At 43.9% G+C, this 18999-nt stretch overlaps 1 protein-coding gene across 1 annotated transcript in view; it reads left to right on the top strand.

The window, feature by feature from the left end:
* Positions 1-18999, top strand: part of VIPR2 (vasoactive intestinal peptide receptor 2) — a 117469-nt gene that overhangs the window by 70229 nt on the left and 28241 nt on the right. Inside the window, exon 6 of the mRNA XM_083188992.1 lies at positions 3531-3657. Within this exon, the coding sequence (XP_083045118.1) occupies positions 3531-3657 (127 nt within the window). The remainder of the gene's footprint in view (positions 1-3530; positions 3658-18999) is intronic.

Raw genomic sequence — 18999 nt, forward strand, 5'->3', positions numbered from 1 at the left:
AATCCTATAAGATTAGGGATATTTTCACATTGAATGTATTGTTGTGCAAATGTTATTACCATATTTTATTCATTTTATACTGTCGATCGCTGATGATCGTTATTTTATGTGGTTTACTTATGTTTGTTTATTGTTTCCATAGAAACCGATTAGGTCATACACTGTGCCTGTCCAGTCTCCATCTAGCACTGATGACGCGCATGTGGATTGTCCAATGGCGTGATGCGGCCTGTCCGGTCACGTGGTGCGGAAGAGCAGGTCAGTGAGAGTGACGTGCTCCCCGCCCGGTGTGTTACTGCGGGCTGATCGCGGCATGGGCTGACAGGTGTGCGGCGGGATGCTGACGGGGGAGGGTGAGTGTGTAGCCAATCGGGTGTGACATGGGGGGTGGGATAATTGTTTTCTTTGCTGTATTTATTGTTTGAATTCTGTGCATGCCATTGTGTCCCTGATGACGGAGGTAACTCCGTAACGGCGTAGGACCGCTGCAATAAAGGACTTTTAATCTTTGAACCAAGCCTGTGAGAGTGCCGCCTTCTTCCCATGTTATATATATATATATATATATATATATATATATATATATATATACACACACACAGCAAAACCAACCTGGTTACCACCCATGTAAACGATTGCCACTTTAAAAATCTTTCTATCGTTTTCGAGGGGTCGGGCTGAGAAATCGAGTGAAAGTGACCCAAATCGCATGTGTATGACATCTGATCCACATTCCTTTTGCGAATTGGATCGGAGTCAGTGGTCAGACGGGCAAAAAATAAGAATCGGACTCATCAGCGGTACATCATAGGTGCTTTTCAGCACCTGCGATGCATTGCATACGATTTCACTTGACTTCTCCCACCATCTCCTAGAGAGATCTATTACATACAATAAATCATATGTGATTTAACATATATAAAAAATGGTACATCACGTGCCAAATCATAAGTGAGCCCTCCAGGGGAGCTGCTGGGGACAGCGGTGTAGCTACGTGTCCCAATGCCCAGAACAAGGGAAAGTTTCGCACCCCACTTCCCCCAATTTGTAGCAGGCCGCCACCTTTGATGGGGAGAGAGAGGGTGTAAGGTGAAAGGGGGCATGGTGAGAGGGGGTACGGTGACAGGGTGAGGTGATGGCAGTTAAGGTGACTGAGAGCGAGGAGGTGATGTGACAGGCGAAGTGGCGAGGAGGAGAGGATGTAAGTTTAATTCTCACCAGTGTCGTTCTCTCCTTCTCCTGTAGCCGCAGCAAAGGCTCTCCTCACATGTGCTGACAGCCACTGGGTCCCTGCTCCTGTGACAGCTGCCAGGTCCCTGTAATCACAGCCGCAGCGGCGGGTCTCCTAACACGTGCTGGGCTGCCGGCAGGGGCTGGCTGGCAAAGTTTAGCCTGGGGGGCATGCACAAAGGACAGGCCCATGAGTGTCAGTCCATCCGCCACCTCGCATCTACATATATACATGCACCACCTCTCACATACATACAGGACCACTATCATATATACATATACCAGCACTCTCATACATACACCATCACTTTCATACATGGCACTCACATACATACATACATACATACACTGCTGCTCTCATACATACATACATACATACATACATACATACACTACCTCTCTTATATCAATCAAATCATATATACATCGACACACCTCATTCAAATCCATACATATATATAACACCACCATCCCCCCTCCCCAACAAAACGGCTCTATACACAATTACAAACACCAACTACCCTCATTAATACATTAGTGCGGCTCCATATGTATATATAAACACCCCTCTCCCTGCCCTCCGCAGTCTCACTAGTCCGACACCACCTTCCCCGGGTGGTGACTTCATTCAGCCACTACTCCGGGGCGGGCAGGCTGCCTCAGTGTGCAAAAAAGGGTCCTTACCGCTGGGCTGGCAGCCTGCTACCATCTGATATTCTGCTGCACTGTAATATGACCCGGGCCATGCACGCTCTGTAGCAGCCTCCTGCACCTGGCATGTCCTCAGTGCAGGATGCCGGCGGCCATGTTTCTGGAGACCAGAAACCATACTGGTCAGCCGTGGCTGCAGCAGCAGCCTCAGAGCAAGGTGGCCGTGCACAAAACGATTGAGCGGCCCGGCGGGCACATGGCACTCTGCCCCCCTGCCCAGCCCGCCCCTGGCTGCCGGCAACCTCATGGTCCCAGGGACTACATCATGTTGCTGCATTAGCAGGGCCACGGGTTGAAGACCCATGCTTTAGGGAGTGTGTGTCCTGACTCCTGCACCACCCGCCCGTGGCTCACACAGCCGATATTGTGAGCCATGGCCGGGCGGCACAGGAGTCAGGACACAGAGACAGCGTGCGTCGGCAGCACACAGAGCAGGTGGCAGCGGGACCACAGCGGCACACAGAGAATGTGGGCGGGTGGCACAGGTGCCTTTTGCGGTGCATGGCTCCAGCCCTATTAACTCTCAGCGCCCAGAGCTCGTGCTCTGCCAGCTCCGCCCTCACTACGCCACTGGCTGGGGAAGCTCAATTGAAATTGGGTATGAAAATGTAACACTAAAAGCTAATAATACATTACTTTATAATAACTTCATACGTCCATAAAGCATGGTGATGGTTCTGTCATGGTCAAAGTTTTCTCACTCACAAACACTGTAGAAAGTATGAATTTTAATCTGTGCCACAGGATTTTACAGAAACATGAACTGAAGTGAAGCAAACTTAACGTCTGCAACAAGACAATGATATGATCCAGTTTACATAAAAATTTTCATTTTGAAGTGAATTGGACTGTCCTAATCAGTGTCCAGACTAAAACTAATGAGATATTGCAGAAGCACCTGGAACATGTAATATACAGTATGTTCAAAAACAAACAAATGTAACTGAGTTAAAGCTGATATGCAATTTACTATAGAGTGGACTACAAGCCTTCCACAGAGATATAATTAATTACATGATCTGTACTTGAAGCTGCTACAGGCAGGGCTGGTGCAAGGTTTTTTATCACCCTAGGCCAAACTTCAGCATATTGCACAAACCACCCACACACACACCGATACCTACTTTCCAGAACCTCAGGTAAAAGTGTGAAGGTGGGGTCTTAGAAGGTTAACACCTGCTATTTGCATGAAGTTCAACAAGAGTCATCCTTATTTTTGTGATAGTGAGTCTCTGGGTTGCCACCAACATTCTGGAGCCCTAAAGCTGCCTAACGGTAGATCGGATCCTGGCTACAGGTAGTGTAAACAGGTACTTATTTCAAAAGGTGATAACTTTAAGAAATATATAAACATCTGTCTTAAACGCTGTTAGTTTGCTGATGGTCAGTTTTAGTTTTAATAGTGAATCTAGTCAGATAACAATTCTTTTTTTTAAAAGCTTGATACTATATACTGAATCCTTGCTTCAAACTAGACATATCATTTCAGGGCATCCATTCCACACAGTCCTTGAAATATGTTTAATGAGGGGGAACCTAGGACTTTTGACTTTGTGTGTTTGATTTTTTTTCCCTCTTTTTTTTTCTAGAAAGCTTCACTGTACAAGGAATTACATCCATCTGAATTTGTTCCTTTCTTTCATTTTGAAAGCTATCTCAGTATTAGTGAAGGATGATTTTCTCTACTCAAGTACTTACCCCTGTCCAGAATCTCTGGTTAGTAAACTGTCTACCATGTTATTACATCATGTGCTAGGATGCAAGATGGATGGTCAGCAAAACCATTATGGTTGTCATTGTAATGTCACTGATTAATCTTCTTTTTCTCATTTTTTTAAAAGATAAACCTTGACTACCAATAGACACTATGAACAGACTGCGGTACTTATGTAGTATCTGGGCGTCCGATTTTGTGATTGTATGCCTTACCTTAAGGCATACAATCAGATGCGATTCGATGCGATTTTGCATAGGATTCAATGTTAAGAAGGTCCTGTTCATTTCCCCACTATCCAAGTGGGCATAGAGTTGATTTTATATAGCGTGGCGACCCGAAGCGTGGCGAGCGAACGCATATTTCTTAAAAAGTATTCTGTGTCCCCTCGCGGGGCTCGCTACGCTCGCCACGCTTCGGGCTCGGTGGCTCGCTACGCTCGCCACAGGTTTATATCCAACTCCGTGCCCACTTGGATAGTGCGGAAAGGAAAAGGACACCTTTTTCCCATTGAATTCTATGTTAAAATGGACTCAGACCATTTTAACATTGAATCCTATGGAAAAATCTTGACCATCGCATCGCATACGATTTGGTCGCATGCGATGCGATGCGATCCGATTTCTAAATCGGACGCCCAGATACTACATAAGTACCCAGACTGCTACTAAACGGATACAGTTTGAATATCTAAAATGCTCGGGATCAGAAGCATTTTGGATAACGGATTATTCCGTATTTTTGGAATATTTTCATATTTCAAAAAGGTATCTTGAAGACAGGATCCATGTGTGAACACAAAACATGAAACAAAGTTTGTATACTATCTACAGATGTGCACTGGACACTTTTCATGTTTTGGATCTGGATCTCCCTTTTGTGTTTTGGATCTGGATTGGTTTTCCCAAAACCACCCTTTTGGGTTTATGTTTTGGATCTGGTTTTGAATCTTTTTTTTATTTTTAAATCAGAGAAACAACTAAAATTATTTTTTTATTCTACAGTATTATTAACCTCAATAACATTCATTTCTACTCATTACTTGTCACAGCAGCCCCTTGTCACACAGCCTCCTGTCACAATAAATAAATTGGAGGAACTGGGCCTTAAGGTAAAAATTTGTAGATGGGTAGGAAACCGGCTGTGGAATAGAGAACTGAGAGTTGTTGTAAATGGCAGAGGCGGATTGGCCCTGCCGGGAAACTGGGCTGGCACATTTTTTAGCAGAAACGGCCTCCTACCCTCGCTAACTGGGCCTCGGCATCTCCGTGCTGGGCCTCGGCACCATGCACTAATTAAAGATGGCCATGGCCAGCCTCAGGTTCTTCCATAGTTAAAATGGCCGCGGGACGGCTGGTGCGCGGGCGCACACAGCTACTCCCATGGTCCGGACGAAGGGTGGCTGTGCCGCGTGACATCCCAGCAGCAGCGCGCAGGAATGATTTGCACGCTGGGCTGGATCCAATGGGCGGCAGGAGCAGGCAGCCTGTCAGCCAGCAGTGCACAACATATTAAACAGCAGCCAGCAGGTGACGGTCTGACTCTGAGGGCGGCCACAGGAGGGTAAACATGACACTGGCAGAAATAATAATTTGTGGCCTCAGTGAAATATATATATATACACACACACATATATATATATATATATATATATATATATATAAATATATAGAGAGAGTCCTGGTATCGGCACTCGCCCCTGGTTGGTGATTGTTTAAGCTTCAACTTGTTGTAGCGTGTCTTCATTTCCTGACGCCGCGAGTGCCGCCAATCTACCTACACTCTATATATATATATATATATATATATATATATATATATAGTTCGAGGGTAAGACCGCACTCGCACTATATCTTAGTGCAACAATCTGGGGTGCCAGACAAGGGGAATGTGTTTTGACACACAACCCCAATTATAGTCCGAGGGTATCCTCTGCAATTTATTGCAGGGGATGTCGGGCACTCGCCTTTCTAATTCAGACAGAAGACTGATTATAAAATCCAATTTTGGGTATTTTTATTTCATCCAAAAAATTTTCATTAGACAGTGGTCATTTTGTTTGTAAATCCATATATGCCCCGACGTTTCGGTCCATATAGCGGACCTTTATCAAGGAGCCTATAAATATATGGAGAAAAGCATTTTTAGAAACCTACAAACTAGGTCCAAAAATGCAATACAAAACACAATTTGTACATACAAAAAAACTTATAGTACAATACATTACTTGGTTATAAGAGGATTACAGCAATCAACGAAGCAGCAGGAGGCCCATGGTGAGAGGAGCAGCAGCTACCTCACACTACCCGGGCCCGGCATTTATACCCTGCACATAACGCTAGTAAATGAGGACGCCGCCTCCTAAACAGCTGTAGCGAACTACCGGCAAAACCGGAAGTTCGGGAATCCGGAAGTGTCAGTTAGTGACACGCATAGATGGAACGCACAGACTTCCGGAGTTTCCGGCCGCTGTGACGTAACCATCGCGCGTTGCTGGGTTACAGGGACGCTATGACATAGCCACAGGAGGCACCAAGAGTAGCGTAACGATATAAAGGTTGCTAAGTGACATAGACGCTATGACAGAGCCCCAGCAAGCACCAATGATAGCGCAATTATGCCGGAGATGTGTGCGCCGCAATCTTCTTTTGAGCTACAGCAGCCTGAATAATTAGTCAACTGTTTGTTGAATAGATACACTAGGATATGCGGGAAATGTGTGGGTGAGCCGGGATCGTAAAGCCTGGCAATATAGGGCACAATGAGTGACTGCAGAATACTGCAGATGGAGTCACAAACATTATAGGGGTTTTAACATGATACATATAGTAAATACACTATTCTTGTGCCCAAACCTAACCAGGGTTTAAAATGGAATGTAATAATCGGATGTGCTTTTTATAAAGTATATGGTACTAAGATCTATTTTAATGCCATCAGAGTTATAGTCATCTAACAAATCTTTTAAAGATATAAGACTAGAGACTGTCTACCATATTCCTATTTATTTTCATAGTTATTGTTTTTATTATTTTTATTTATATATATTTTTATTATTTTTTGTTATTTTTTTAAATATTCTGGAAGAAAAAATGAAAAAAATGAAAAAAATGAAAAGAGTGGTCTATGAGAATTTCTAGCAATCGCTCAGAAGGTAAACTCGCTATATGCACACATGCATGAATGTCCATGTGAAGATGGGCACATACATATGTGTATATGCACGTGACCATCCCAGACGGGACACATGTAGATAAGGTGAAACGAGGTAATAAAGTGGGCTGAAGACACTATTGAGAGACTGCCTAAAAAACTGTGTATATTTTTGCCACTAATCAATTATGCCCAAGAGTGAAGAATTTTTCAAAAAAGTTTTCAAAAAAAGTTTTGTTACTTAAGAAAAATGTTCAGGGGATTGTTCTCGTTTAAGCCTCTGGGGGCCAATGTCCCGAGCTGAAAGATCCATCGGCTTTCTTTCTTCTTGAGCATCAGAGTTCGGTCACCTCCTCGAGGGGGTGGTGGAACCCAATCTATCAAACGACAGCGTAGAGTGGATATCTGGTGATTCGCTTGTAGAAAATGCCTAGGTATTGGCAATTCGGCTTTACCCGTCTCAAGAGCCACACGCACAGAATTGCGGTGGTTAGCCATGCGCTCCCTAAACTTACGGGTAGTCATCCCCACGTAAGCGAGACCGCACGGACAATTTAATAGATATATCACGTAGTCCATTTGGCAATGTAACCGGTGCTTGATTTTAATAGCTTTGCCCGAATGCGGGTGTGGAAATGTGGCACCTTGAGTCATACTGTTGCATGTTGTGTATTGTTCCCCTTTGACCGGTCACCCACGCACCCTTGGACACCCAGATTGGCAGTTGAGCAGCTCAACCTGACACTGCAAAATTGGAATCCCTAATTGGATATCGAAGTATAAAACCTGGAGTTAAAAACTGCTACTCTATAAAAATATTTCTTTTCTGGAATGAACATCCCACATTAACGGCAAAAATATACCTGAACTACCATACCCACAAATCTTCTCTAATCAGCAAATAGTATTAATCTATTAACAAAATGGCTGTTGGAGGTTTGGGCTTCCTAAACGACAATCTGCTCCTACAGGCGGAGCATGGGATAATATCCCTTACGGATGACGACGCGGACAAAGTCCTCTTCGATCAGTCCGACTTTGACACTCTGCCAACAGAATCTGCAACCGATTTGTCGCAACGACTACTGAAGCTCAGAAAACGCGAGATCGACCTAACAATGCATGGACACTTCTTATCAGATTATCATAGGAAGAAGTTCATACCAAGAGGCTTTAGAATACCAAATGTACCCACCATAGGGAGAAATAATCCTACGTTCTGCAGCCGCTGGTGCGGTGTGCTGAACAAATGTTCATTTGACTTAATGCTCTTGGTGGTGGAGGAGGTCGGCGGTGAATTAAAGAAAATAAAAAAGGACATCGACGAATTTAACACACTTTATCTAACCACCATAAAAAATGATAAAGGATGTAACCTACTGGACAAAATTGCCACAGAACTTGATACCTATAGGAATGACTTGATTTCCTTTAAAAGAAGTAAACTTACAGCTGTTACGACAGACTATCAAACACACTCTGTATACCGATGGCTTTCGGGAGGTAACAGCGGAAACCCCAGACGTACCCAACGTCCATATAAACCACGACGTCAGCAATATCAGCATCACTCTAATAAAGGTTCATCAACCTCAGCCTCAGCATCAGACACTGAATTCTCAAGTCAACAGTCTGATTTTTTAGACGAAGGGACCGACAATACAAGAAAACCAAAGAGGCAACCACGAGGAAGGGGTGTAGACCACACCCTCGTCGCGGAGGTACTGGGAAAAAGAAATCGAAAGCCAGTTCAAACCTAGTCTACAATTTGTCCAGCACACCATTAACACCAGCAATGTTGTCTGTCCTCTCAAGGGGTTTGTCTTTCGTCCCCACGACTACACACGACAAGTTCGAGACCAATGTAGACATCTTTAAATTTAGTAGGAAGCTTAGGCTGAGAGAACAATTTGGCGATTCAATAATGCCAACTAATAGATCAGAGTTTCGAACAAATTCAACTTTTGACCCTTCTTCAGGGAACCCAAGTATAAAAACATTTGCACGACTGGTGGAACTGGATTCGCTACACTTACCCGACAAACCAAAATATTACAATTTAACTCCCGAGGAACGCACAGCTCTGAATGAGCTAAAACGTAACTCAAATTTAGTAATAAGACCTGCGGACAAGGGAGGTGCAGTGGTTGTACAGGACTGGCAACAATATCACGAAGAGATTGTCCGACAGCTGGGAGACAACAACACCTATCATTGGGTCAAACATAACCCAATTCCAGACTTCAAAAAACAAGTCGATAATCTGTTAGCGTCTGGTTTATCGTCCAAATGGCTTACAAAAGGAGAATTTGATTATTTGACAGTACAACATCCGGTTTGTCCAATAATTTACACGTTGCCGAAAATTCACAAATCTAATACGCAACCACCGGGCAGGCCTATAATTTCCGCCAGATCTTCTCTCCTCCAGCCGCTTGCCAAATTTGTTGACCATTACCTCCAACCCTTAATCACAAACAGCGAGACCTACATCAGAGACACGGCCGATTTTATTGATAAACTTCAACAGGTAGAAATATCAAGTGGACTACTTCTTGCTACTATGGACGTTAGCTCACTTTACACCGTGATCCCGCACTCCGATGGTCTTAGAGTGTTAAAAGAAAAACTAAGCGAAAGATCTGTCCAAGTACCACCAACTGCCTTTTTGTGTGATATGGCAGCCCTGATCTTGAGTTGCAATCATTTTCTATACAACAACAAATATTATGTCCAGGTGTCGGGTACCGCCATGGGCTCAAATTTAGCCCCAGCGTATGCAGGATTATATATGGTCGACTATGAGAGCACCCATATACTAACAAAGTACGGAGAGTACATTAGATATTACAAACGCTTTATTGATGATATCTTTGTAATTTGGTCTGGCTCCGAAGATCAATTCCTTACTATGGTACAAGATCTGAATGCTCTGGAACATCCAATTCAACTGACGCACCAAATTGACAGTAGAGAGATTAATTTCCTGGACATCACAGTAACTCTAACTGATGGGGCATTGCAGACAAGTGTGTTTCGGAAACCAACAGACCGTAACACACTATTATCAGTGGAAAGCCAGCATCCCCCGGCCCTAAAAGAGAACCTGCCTATTTCGCAATACATGAGGGTCATCAGAAATAACACCATACCTTCTAAAACTGAAGAGCAATTGCAAGAAATGACCTCAAGATTTCTCGAGAGAGGATACACAAAAATTACACTCAACAGATGTCTTCTGAAAGCACGACGAAATATGAACAAAGACCAGCAGGCAATGGACACCTCAGTAAGACCAAAAACATCACAGAGAATGATCTTTGTGAACACATATGACCATGGTTCACAGAACATTCAAAAGAGCATAAAAAAGCACTGGCCCATTTTGGCAACGGATAATACTCTAAAATTACAAAGATACGGACCGCCCATGATGGCCTTCAGGAAGGGCCCAAACCTTAAGGAAATATTGATGAGACCAATGGCCACACCAACCACCAAAGAAAATACCACCTGGTTGCATACGAAAAGACCAGGGTGCTTTCGCTGCACTGGTTGCACAACATGCAACAGTATGACTCAAGGTGCCACATTTCCACACCCGCATTCGGGCAAAGCTATTAAAATCAAGCACCGGTTACATTGCCAAATGGACTACGTGATATATCTATTAAATTGTCCGTGCGGTCTCGCTTACGTGGGGATGACTACCCGTAAGTTTAGGGAGCGCATGGCTAACCACCGCAATTCTGTGCGTGTGGCTCTTGAGACGGGTAAAGCCGAATTGCCAATACCTAGGCATTTTCTACAAGCGAATCACCAGATATCCACTCTACGCTGTCGTTTGATAGATTGGGTTCCACCACCCCCTCGAGGAGGTGACCGAACTCTGATGCTCAAGAAGAAAGAAAGCCGATGGATCTTTCAGCTCGGGACATTGGCCCCCAGAGGCTTAAACGAGAACAATCCCCTGAACATTTTTCTTAAGTAACAAAACTTTTTTTGAAAACTTTTTTGAAAAATTCTTCACTCTTGGGCATAATTGATTAGTGGCAAAAATATACACAGTTTTTTAGGCAGTCTCTCAATAGTGTCTTCAGCCCACTTTATTACCTCGTTTCACCTTATCTACATGTGTCCCGTCTGGGATGGTCACGTGCATATACACATATGTATGTGCCCATCTTCACATGGACATTCATGCATGTGTGCATATAGCGAGTTTACCTTCTGAGCGATTGCTAGAAATTCTCATAGACCACTCTTTTCATTTTTTTCATTTTTTTCATTTTTTCTTCCAGAATATTTAAAAAAATAACAAAAAATAATAAAAATATATATAAATAAAAATAATAAAAACAATAACTATGAAAATAAATAGGAATATGGTAGACAGTCTCTAGTCTTATATCTTTAAAAGATTTGTTAGATGACTATAACTCTGATGGCATTAAAATAGATCTTAGTACCATATACTTTATAAAAAGCACATCCGATTATTACATTCCATTTTAAACCCTGGTTAGGTTTGGGCACAAGAATAGTGTATTTACTATATGTATCATGTTAAAACCCCTATAATGTTTGTGACTCCATCTGCAGTATTCTGCAGTCACTCATTGTGCCCTATATTGCCAGGCTTTACGATCCCGGCTCACCCACACATTTCCCGCATATCCTAGTGTATCTATTCAACAAACAGTTGACTAATTATTCAGGCTGCTGTAGCTCAAAAGAAGATTGCGGCGCACACATCTCCGGCATAATTGCGCTATCATTGGTGCTTGCTGGGGCTCTGTCATAGCGTCTATGTCACTTAGCAACCTTTATATCGTTACGCTACTCTTGGTGCCTCCTGTGGCTATGTCATAGCGTCCCTGTAACCCAGCAACGCGCGATGGTTACGTCACAGCGGCCGGAAACTCCGGAAGTCTGTGCGTTCCATCTATGCGTGTCACTAACTGACACTTCCGGATTCCCGAACTTCCGGTTTTGCCGGTAGTTCGCTACAGCTGTTTAGGAGGCGGCGTCCTCATTTACTAGCGTTATGTGCAGGGTATAAATGCCGGGCCCGGGTAGTGTGAGGTAGCTGCTGCTCCTCTCACCATGGGTCTCCTGCTGCTTCGTTGATTGCTGTAATCCTCTTATAACCAAGTAATGTATTGTACTATAAGTTTTTTTGTATGTACAAATTGTGTTTTGTATTGCATTTTTGGACCTAGTTTGTAGGTTTCTAAAAATGCTTTTCTCCATATATTTATAGGCTCCTTGATAAAGGTCCGCTATATGGACCGAAACGTCGGGGCATATATGGATTTACAAACAAAATGACCACTGTCTAATGAAAATTTTTTGGATGAAATAAAAATACCCAAAATTGGATTTTATAATCAGTCTTCTGTCTGAATTAGAAAGGCGAGTGCCCGACATCCCCTGCAATAAATTGCAGAGGATACCCTCGGACTATATATATATATATATATCCAGGGCTATTTTTCAGTAGGCTCCAGCAGGAACTGAGGCCCTTATTCTAGTTCACTCTTTTTGACAAAATATTTCTTAGATGGACAAAACCATGTGCACTGCAGGTGAGGCAGGTGTTACTTGTGCAGAGATAATTAGATTTGGGTGGGGTTTTACACCTGCCTCACCTGCAGTGCACATGGTTTTGTCCATCTAAGAAATATTTTGTCAGAAAGAGTGAGCTAGAATAAGGGCCTCAGTTCCTGCTGGAGCCTGCTGAAAAATAGCCCTGTATATATCTATCTATATATATTTATCTATACATATACGCTACCCTGCATACCCCCCTCCCACCCTGCTTCCCCCTCCCTATCTGAATCCTCCGCCACCCCACATCCTATGCCACTCTGCGTCTCCCCTGTCACCCCACATTCTACACCACCCTGCTTCCCCCCTCCCTCTATCCTCTGCCACCATGCAACCAATGCCACTCTGCGTCTACCCTCCATGCATCCTCCACCACTTTGTGACTCCCCTCCCTGTATCCTCTGCCACTCTGTTTTCCCCCTCCTACCCTGCATCCTGTGCCACCGTGCCACCCTCACACTCTGCGTCCTGAGCCACCCTGCGTACCTCCGGCCTCCCTTCATCCTCAGCCACCCTGCATCTCCCCTCCCAGCATTCTATGCCACCCTGCGTCACCCCTCCCTCCCTGCATCCTCTTCCACCCTGCCACTCTACTCTCACCCCTCATTACCCCCTTCATCACCAACCCCTCTCACCCTGCACCAACCCCCTCTCACCCTGTGTCTTGTCATTCAGTTGCATAATGTGAACTTTAGGTCATACTGTTTGGCATAATGTCATTTTTGTCTCATAGGGTGCTACATAATGTTATTTTTTTAACTCATTCTGTGTGGTATTTTGTGAATTTTGGATCATTCCATGTGTCATAATGTGAATATTGGCTGATACTGTGTGGCTTAAGGCGTACAGGTTTTTTGATAGAAAATAGGGCCCTCTTGTTATGGTGCATTAAGTTATGTGTTTAAGGGAGGTGGCCCATACTCAGTGTCCCATGGTGGGGGGGGCACTTGGGAGACCCCCTGTCACCCCCTGTCTCTATCTCCCCAGCCCCACAGGCTGCAGAATAGACATTGTGTGCATGCACCTATTCTGCAGCATGAGGGGCTGGGGACATAGCCAGCAGCTCAGAGCACCACTAGCCATGCCCCCAATGAGGCCACGCCCCCTTTTCTCTAGGCCATGCCCCCATAAATCAGGCGCGCCTATGACGCACAACCGCTCCGTTCCCCCCCCCCCCCCCTCCCCATTAGGGCTGCTTCAAGATATTTCCCAGGCTGGTTTTACTTCCCAATCCGCCCCTGGTAAATGGTACAGTTTCAAATATGATAACTGTACTAAGTGGAGTGACACAGGGTTCAGTGCAAGGGCCTATTTTATTTAACATATTCATTAATGATATTGGGGTGGGTATACTCAGTAATGTCTCAATCTTTGCTGATGACACAAAACTACGCAGGGTAATTAGAACAGACATGGATTTATCTACGATTCACAGCTATCTAATTAAACTTGATGAGTGGTCAAAAAAGTGGAAAATGAGGTTCATTGTGGATAAATGCAAGGTTATGCATCTTGAAAGACATAACCAGTGTGCTAGTTATAACACGTATAAGTGGGGTGGCATTGGGTACATCAGAACTGGAAAAGAATCTAGGAATTCAAATACACAACAAACTGGGGTGTAGTGCTCAATGTACGCAGCTACTAAAAAGGCTAATAGGATACTAACTTGTATAAAAAGAGGTATGGTGTCTAGGGACGCATAGGTAATTATGCCGCTTTATAAAGCATTGGTCAGAACCACAATTCTGGTCCACTCACTACAAAAAAGACATCATGGAACTGGAAAAAGTCCAAAGAAGAGCAACAAAGCTAATAAAAGGGTTGGAGAAATTGTATTATGAGGACAGTTTGGACAATTTGGGATTGTTTACGTTAGAAAAGAAACATTTATTGGGAGGCATGCTTAACATGTATAAATAGGGGCCAATATAAGGAACTGTCAGGCACCCTCTTTGCTTTGAGGAAGGACTCTAGGACATGTGGGCATCAGTTTAGACTAGAGGAAAAAAGATTTTGTTCCCTTAAAAGAAAATAAATTTACGGCCAGGGAAGTAAGTAAAATTGTGGAATTCTCTTCCTGGAGAAGAGAAGACAATAAAGTGGAGACAAAAAATAAGGTTGGACAATCATCTATTGGACAAAAACATCCAGGGGTACAACTAACAATTAAAATCTGTATATAATTAAATCAGATTTCAGTTATGTAAGAAATGAAGCAAATAGATCATGCACTTTAATAATGAAGGCTGAACTTGATGGGCGCAAGTCTTTATCCAGCCTTAACTACTATTTAACTATGTAACTATGTAACCAATTTAGTTTTCAACCAGTTTAATTAAATGCTTGTAATGTACAATATAAAAAGTAGCATATGCAATAAAGTCATGGGTCACTGGTGTCTGATGGGGAGGGATCTGGAGAATCCCTCCCTGAAAGAAGGTGATATAGTAGCCCATAAATAGCCAGTTTAAGGGGTGCGGGATGCAGGGGATACTGTACCCCCGGCCCGGATCTGTCAGGGCCCCCTTCCCCAGCCAAAGCACAGTGACATCACTAGCTCTCCATATTCCTGTCGTAGTAGTACAGAGGCTGATGCTATTCCTGCATGTGACAATATAGATGATACTAGATTTTATTTTTCTATGTGATTTAAGGTTGTTCACATTGTCTTTGTTCCACTATGCAGAAGCTTTATAAAATAATTGTCCATCAGTTGGGCAAAGCTATAAACATTATCCAGGCATTATTACACTATTAGTTTAAATCGACTATACTCCAGAGGTTTAAATGCAATATGCACAATCAATACCACCTAACATGACCCATCCAGGAGGAACAAAATCCAATATACCTGTACACCCTCATTACCCCAGACCACTTTTCCTAAGTGCCCTATAGACTACTATATAATAACACTACCTGGAGACAGTGTTATACTATTGGGGCCAAGTTCCAGAGCTTGGTAAATTCAGCGGAAAAGTAGCCCTACAGAAAACTTATGGGCTGCATTTCCATATTAAAATAGAGGGATGGCAGCAGGTATTGGAGATATCTGCTGCAAACCCTCCATTGTACATCTCAGAGATCCAAGGTACCCCCAGAACTTAAAGTGTCTGTTTTCAGGGAATATACTGTAAAAATGTAATGAAAAATAGGCCCCTAACAGAACAGTACTTTAGAAAACATTTTAAAATATTTAAATGAATAGATAAAGCAGACTTAAGTCACCATGATGGACCTACAAAGCTACTGTAATTACATGCAACTTAATAATGCGTTTACTGAATGAGTAAGTGCACTTCTTGGGCAAAGACAGAGAAACTATGGGGCCACCTTTTTGCAGTTCATAATTGACAAGTTCTCTCTAGTTTATTAATTGGTATCTTCGTTATAAAAAAGCCAGAGGCTATTACTGACACTTCAGAATTATTTTACTATTGAAAGTTTGCTGATGTGCAGTGCCGTGTTTCTTATTTTCTATACATTCAGTCTTTTTTTATTTAAAATTTAGATGTTAGAGAGCGTTCCATTATGAAACTCATTCTGGTACTCTTTACCTAGAACGGCGCCCGTGATTGGCATCGCGGGCAAAAAATCGCGGGCATCGTATGCACATAAAAAAATGGGTGCGACGCGATGCCCGCGATTTTCCCATAGGGATCAATGTTAAAAGTCAGATTGGACGCGATTTTAGTGTTAAATGCCTCAATGGCCGCGATTTTTACATAGGAAACAATGTTAAATGGGCCACAGAGCCCTAATAGTCCCCCTGAAGTCTTAAATGGCCCCCACAATTTTTAACGCCACCTCACGATCAACGTGAACCCGAAGCGTGGCGAGCGCAGCGAGCCCGCGAGGGGCGGCGGTACGCGTCCTCCGACCTTTTCATACCCCCACTATCCACGTCGGCGTGGAGTTGAGAATAGAATAGTGTGGCGAGCGCAGCGAGCCCGAAGCGTGGCGAGCGCAGCGAGCCCCGCGAGGGGACGCGGACGCGGATACCTGTGAAGCCCGCGAAGGGACGCGTTTACCTGTGAAGGTATCCAGGCATTATTACACTATTAGTTTAAATCGACTATACTCCAGAGGTTTAAATGCAATATGCACAATCAATACCACCTAACATGACCCATCCAGGAGGAACAAAATCCAATATACCTGTACACCCTCATTACCCCAGACCACTTTTCCTAAGTGCCCTATAGACTACTATATAATAACACTACCTGGAGACAGTGTTATACTATTGGGGCCAAGTTCCAGAGCTTGGTAAATTCAGCGGAAAAGTAGCCCCACAGAAAACTTATGGGCTGCATTTCCATATTAAAATAGAGGGATGGCAGCAGGTATTGGAGATATCTGCTGCAAACCCTCCATTGTACATCTCAGAGATCCAAGGTACCCCCAGAACTTAAAGTGTCTGTTTTTAGGGAATATACTGTAAAAATGTAATGAAAAATAGGCCCCTAACAGAACAGTACTTTAGAAAACATTTTAAAATATTTAAATGAATAGATAAAGCAGACTTAAGTCACCATGATGGACCTACAAAGCTACTGTAATTACATGCAACTTAATAATGCGTTTACTGAATGAGTAAGTGCACTTCTTGGGCAAAGACAGAGTAACTATGGGGCCACCTTTTTGCAGTTCATAATTGACAAGTTCTCTCTAGTTTATTAATTGGTATCTTCGTTATAAAAAAGCCAGAGGCTATTACTGACACTTCAGAATTATTTTACTATTGAAAGTTTGCTGATGTGCAGTGCCGTGTTTCTTATTTTCTATACATTCAGTCTTTTTTATTTAAAATTTAGATGTTAGAGAGCGTTCCATTATGAAACTCATTCTGGTACTCTTTACCTAGAACGGCGCCCGTGATTGGCATCGCGGGCAAAAAATCGCGGGCATCGTATGCACATAAAAAAACGGGTGCGACGCGATGCCCGCGATTTTCCCATAGGGATCAATGTTAAAAGTCAGATTGGACGCGATTTTAGTGTTAAATGCCTCAATGGCCGCGATTTTTACATAGGAAACAATGTTAAATGGGCCACAGAGCCCTAATAGTCCCCCTGAAGTCCTAAATGGCCCCCACAATTTTTAACGCCACCCCATGATCAACGTGAACCCGAAGCGTGGCGAGCGCAGCGGTACGCGTCCTCCGACCTTTTCATACCCCCACTATCCACGTCGGCGTGGAGTTGAGAATAGAATAGTGTGGCGAGCGCAGCGAGCCACCGAGCCCGAAGCATGGCGAGCGCAGCGAGCCCCGCGAGGGGACGCGGATACCTGTGAAGCCCGCGAAGGGACGCATTTACCTGTGAAGGTATCCGCGTCCCCTCGCGGGGCGCGCTGCGCTCGCCACGCTTCGGGCTCGGTGGCTCGCCACACTATTCTATTCTCTACTACACGCCGACGTGGATAGTGGGGGTATGAAAAGGTCGTAGGACGCATACCGCTGCGCTCGCCACGCTTCGGGTTGACGTTGATCGTGGGGTGGCGTTAACAATTGTGGGGCCATTTCAGACTTTAGGGTGACTATTTGGGCTCTGTGGCCCATTTAACATTGTTTCCTATGGAAAAATCGCGGGCATTGAGGCATTGAACACTAAAATCGCGTCCAATCTGACTTTTAACATTGATCCCTATGGGAAATCGCGGGCATCGCATCGCACCCGTTTTTTAGTGCATACGATGGTCGCGATGGTCGCGATGGGCGCCGTTCTAGGTAAAGAGTACCCTCATTCTTTATTGACCAAACTTTTTTTTCTTCCTCTGATGTAGGGATGGCTTCTGAATCTTCCCCCAAGCATTTTGCATGAAGAATAAAAATATAAAAAGCCCATCTAGTCCATTAAATCTTTATTTAATAAAAGTTGCACAAGTATACCATCAACAACCCATCTTTAAAAACAATACATCTGCTTCTCGTAATAAGCACGTACAAGTCTGCCTACTAGACTTTGGAAGCAGTGAGCACAGTTACATTAAAAAGAAGCAAGCTTTAACACCAGCCTGCTACCTCTGTTTTCATCTGCAGCCTCTCTCCTTCCATTATCCATGATATGATCAGAGTTCTGGGCTCCAAAGTGGTAACTAAGAGGTGACTACCTTTCAGCCTCACATGCAGGGCTGCCATAAGTAATTTTGGGGCCCAGCACTGAAAAAATAGGCAGGGCCTCCTCCCCTCTCTCAAACACCCGGCATGCCATGTTAAAACCCAGCGGCGGCTCTTGCCCATCCCATGCAGCAGCCCACATAGAGGCACCTCCCAATGGGACTGCCTTGGGTGACTGGCAGGTCGAACTTCCCTGCTACCCAAAGGTAAAAACTGCCACTAGTAAGACCTGTATCTGTCTGTAAATGTGAACTTTGTATACGACAAATTAAACTTTATAGACTCCAGTTCTGGTCCCCTTTCAGCCTGGGCCCAGGACTGGAGACACCGAACACCCCCCCCCCCACCCCCACCCCCCCACGGATGGCTGCCCTGCTCACAGGTATTTGTTAATGTGTCTCGACAAAGACCTGTAAACACTACCATGCGGATGGGAAAAGACGATATGCACTTGTTT

Source organism: Crinia signifera, chromosome 5 (genome assembly GCF_055691185.1).
Source record: "Crinia signifera chromosome 5, ASM5569118v1, whole genome shotgun sequence".
In the NCBI taxonomy this organism is placed as follows: Eukaryota; Metazoa; Chordata; class Amphibia; order Anura; family Myobatrachidae; genus Crinia; species Crinia signifera.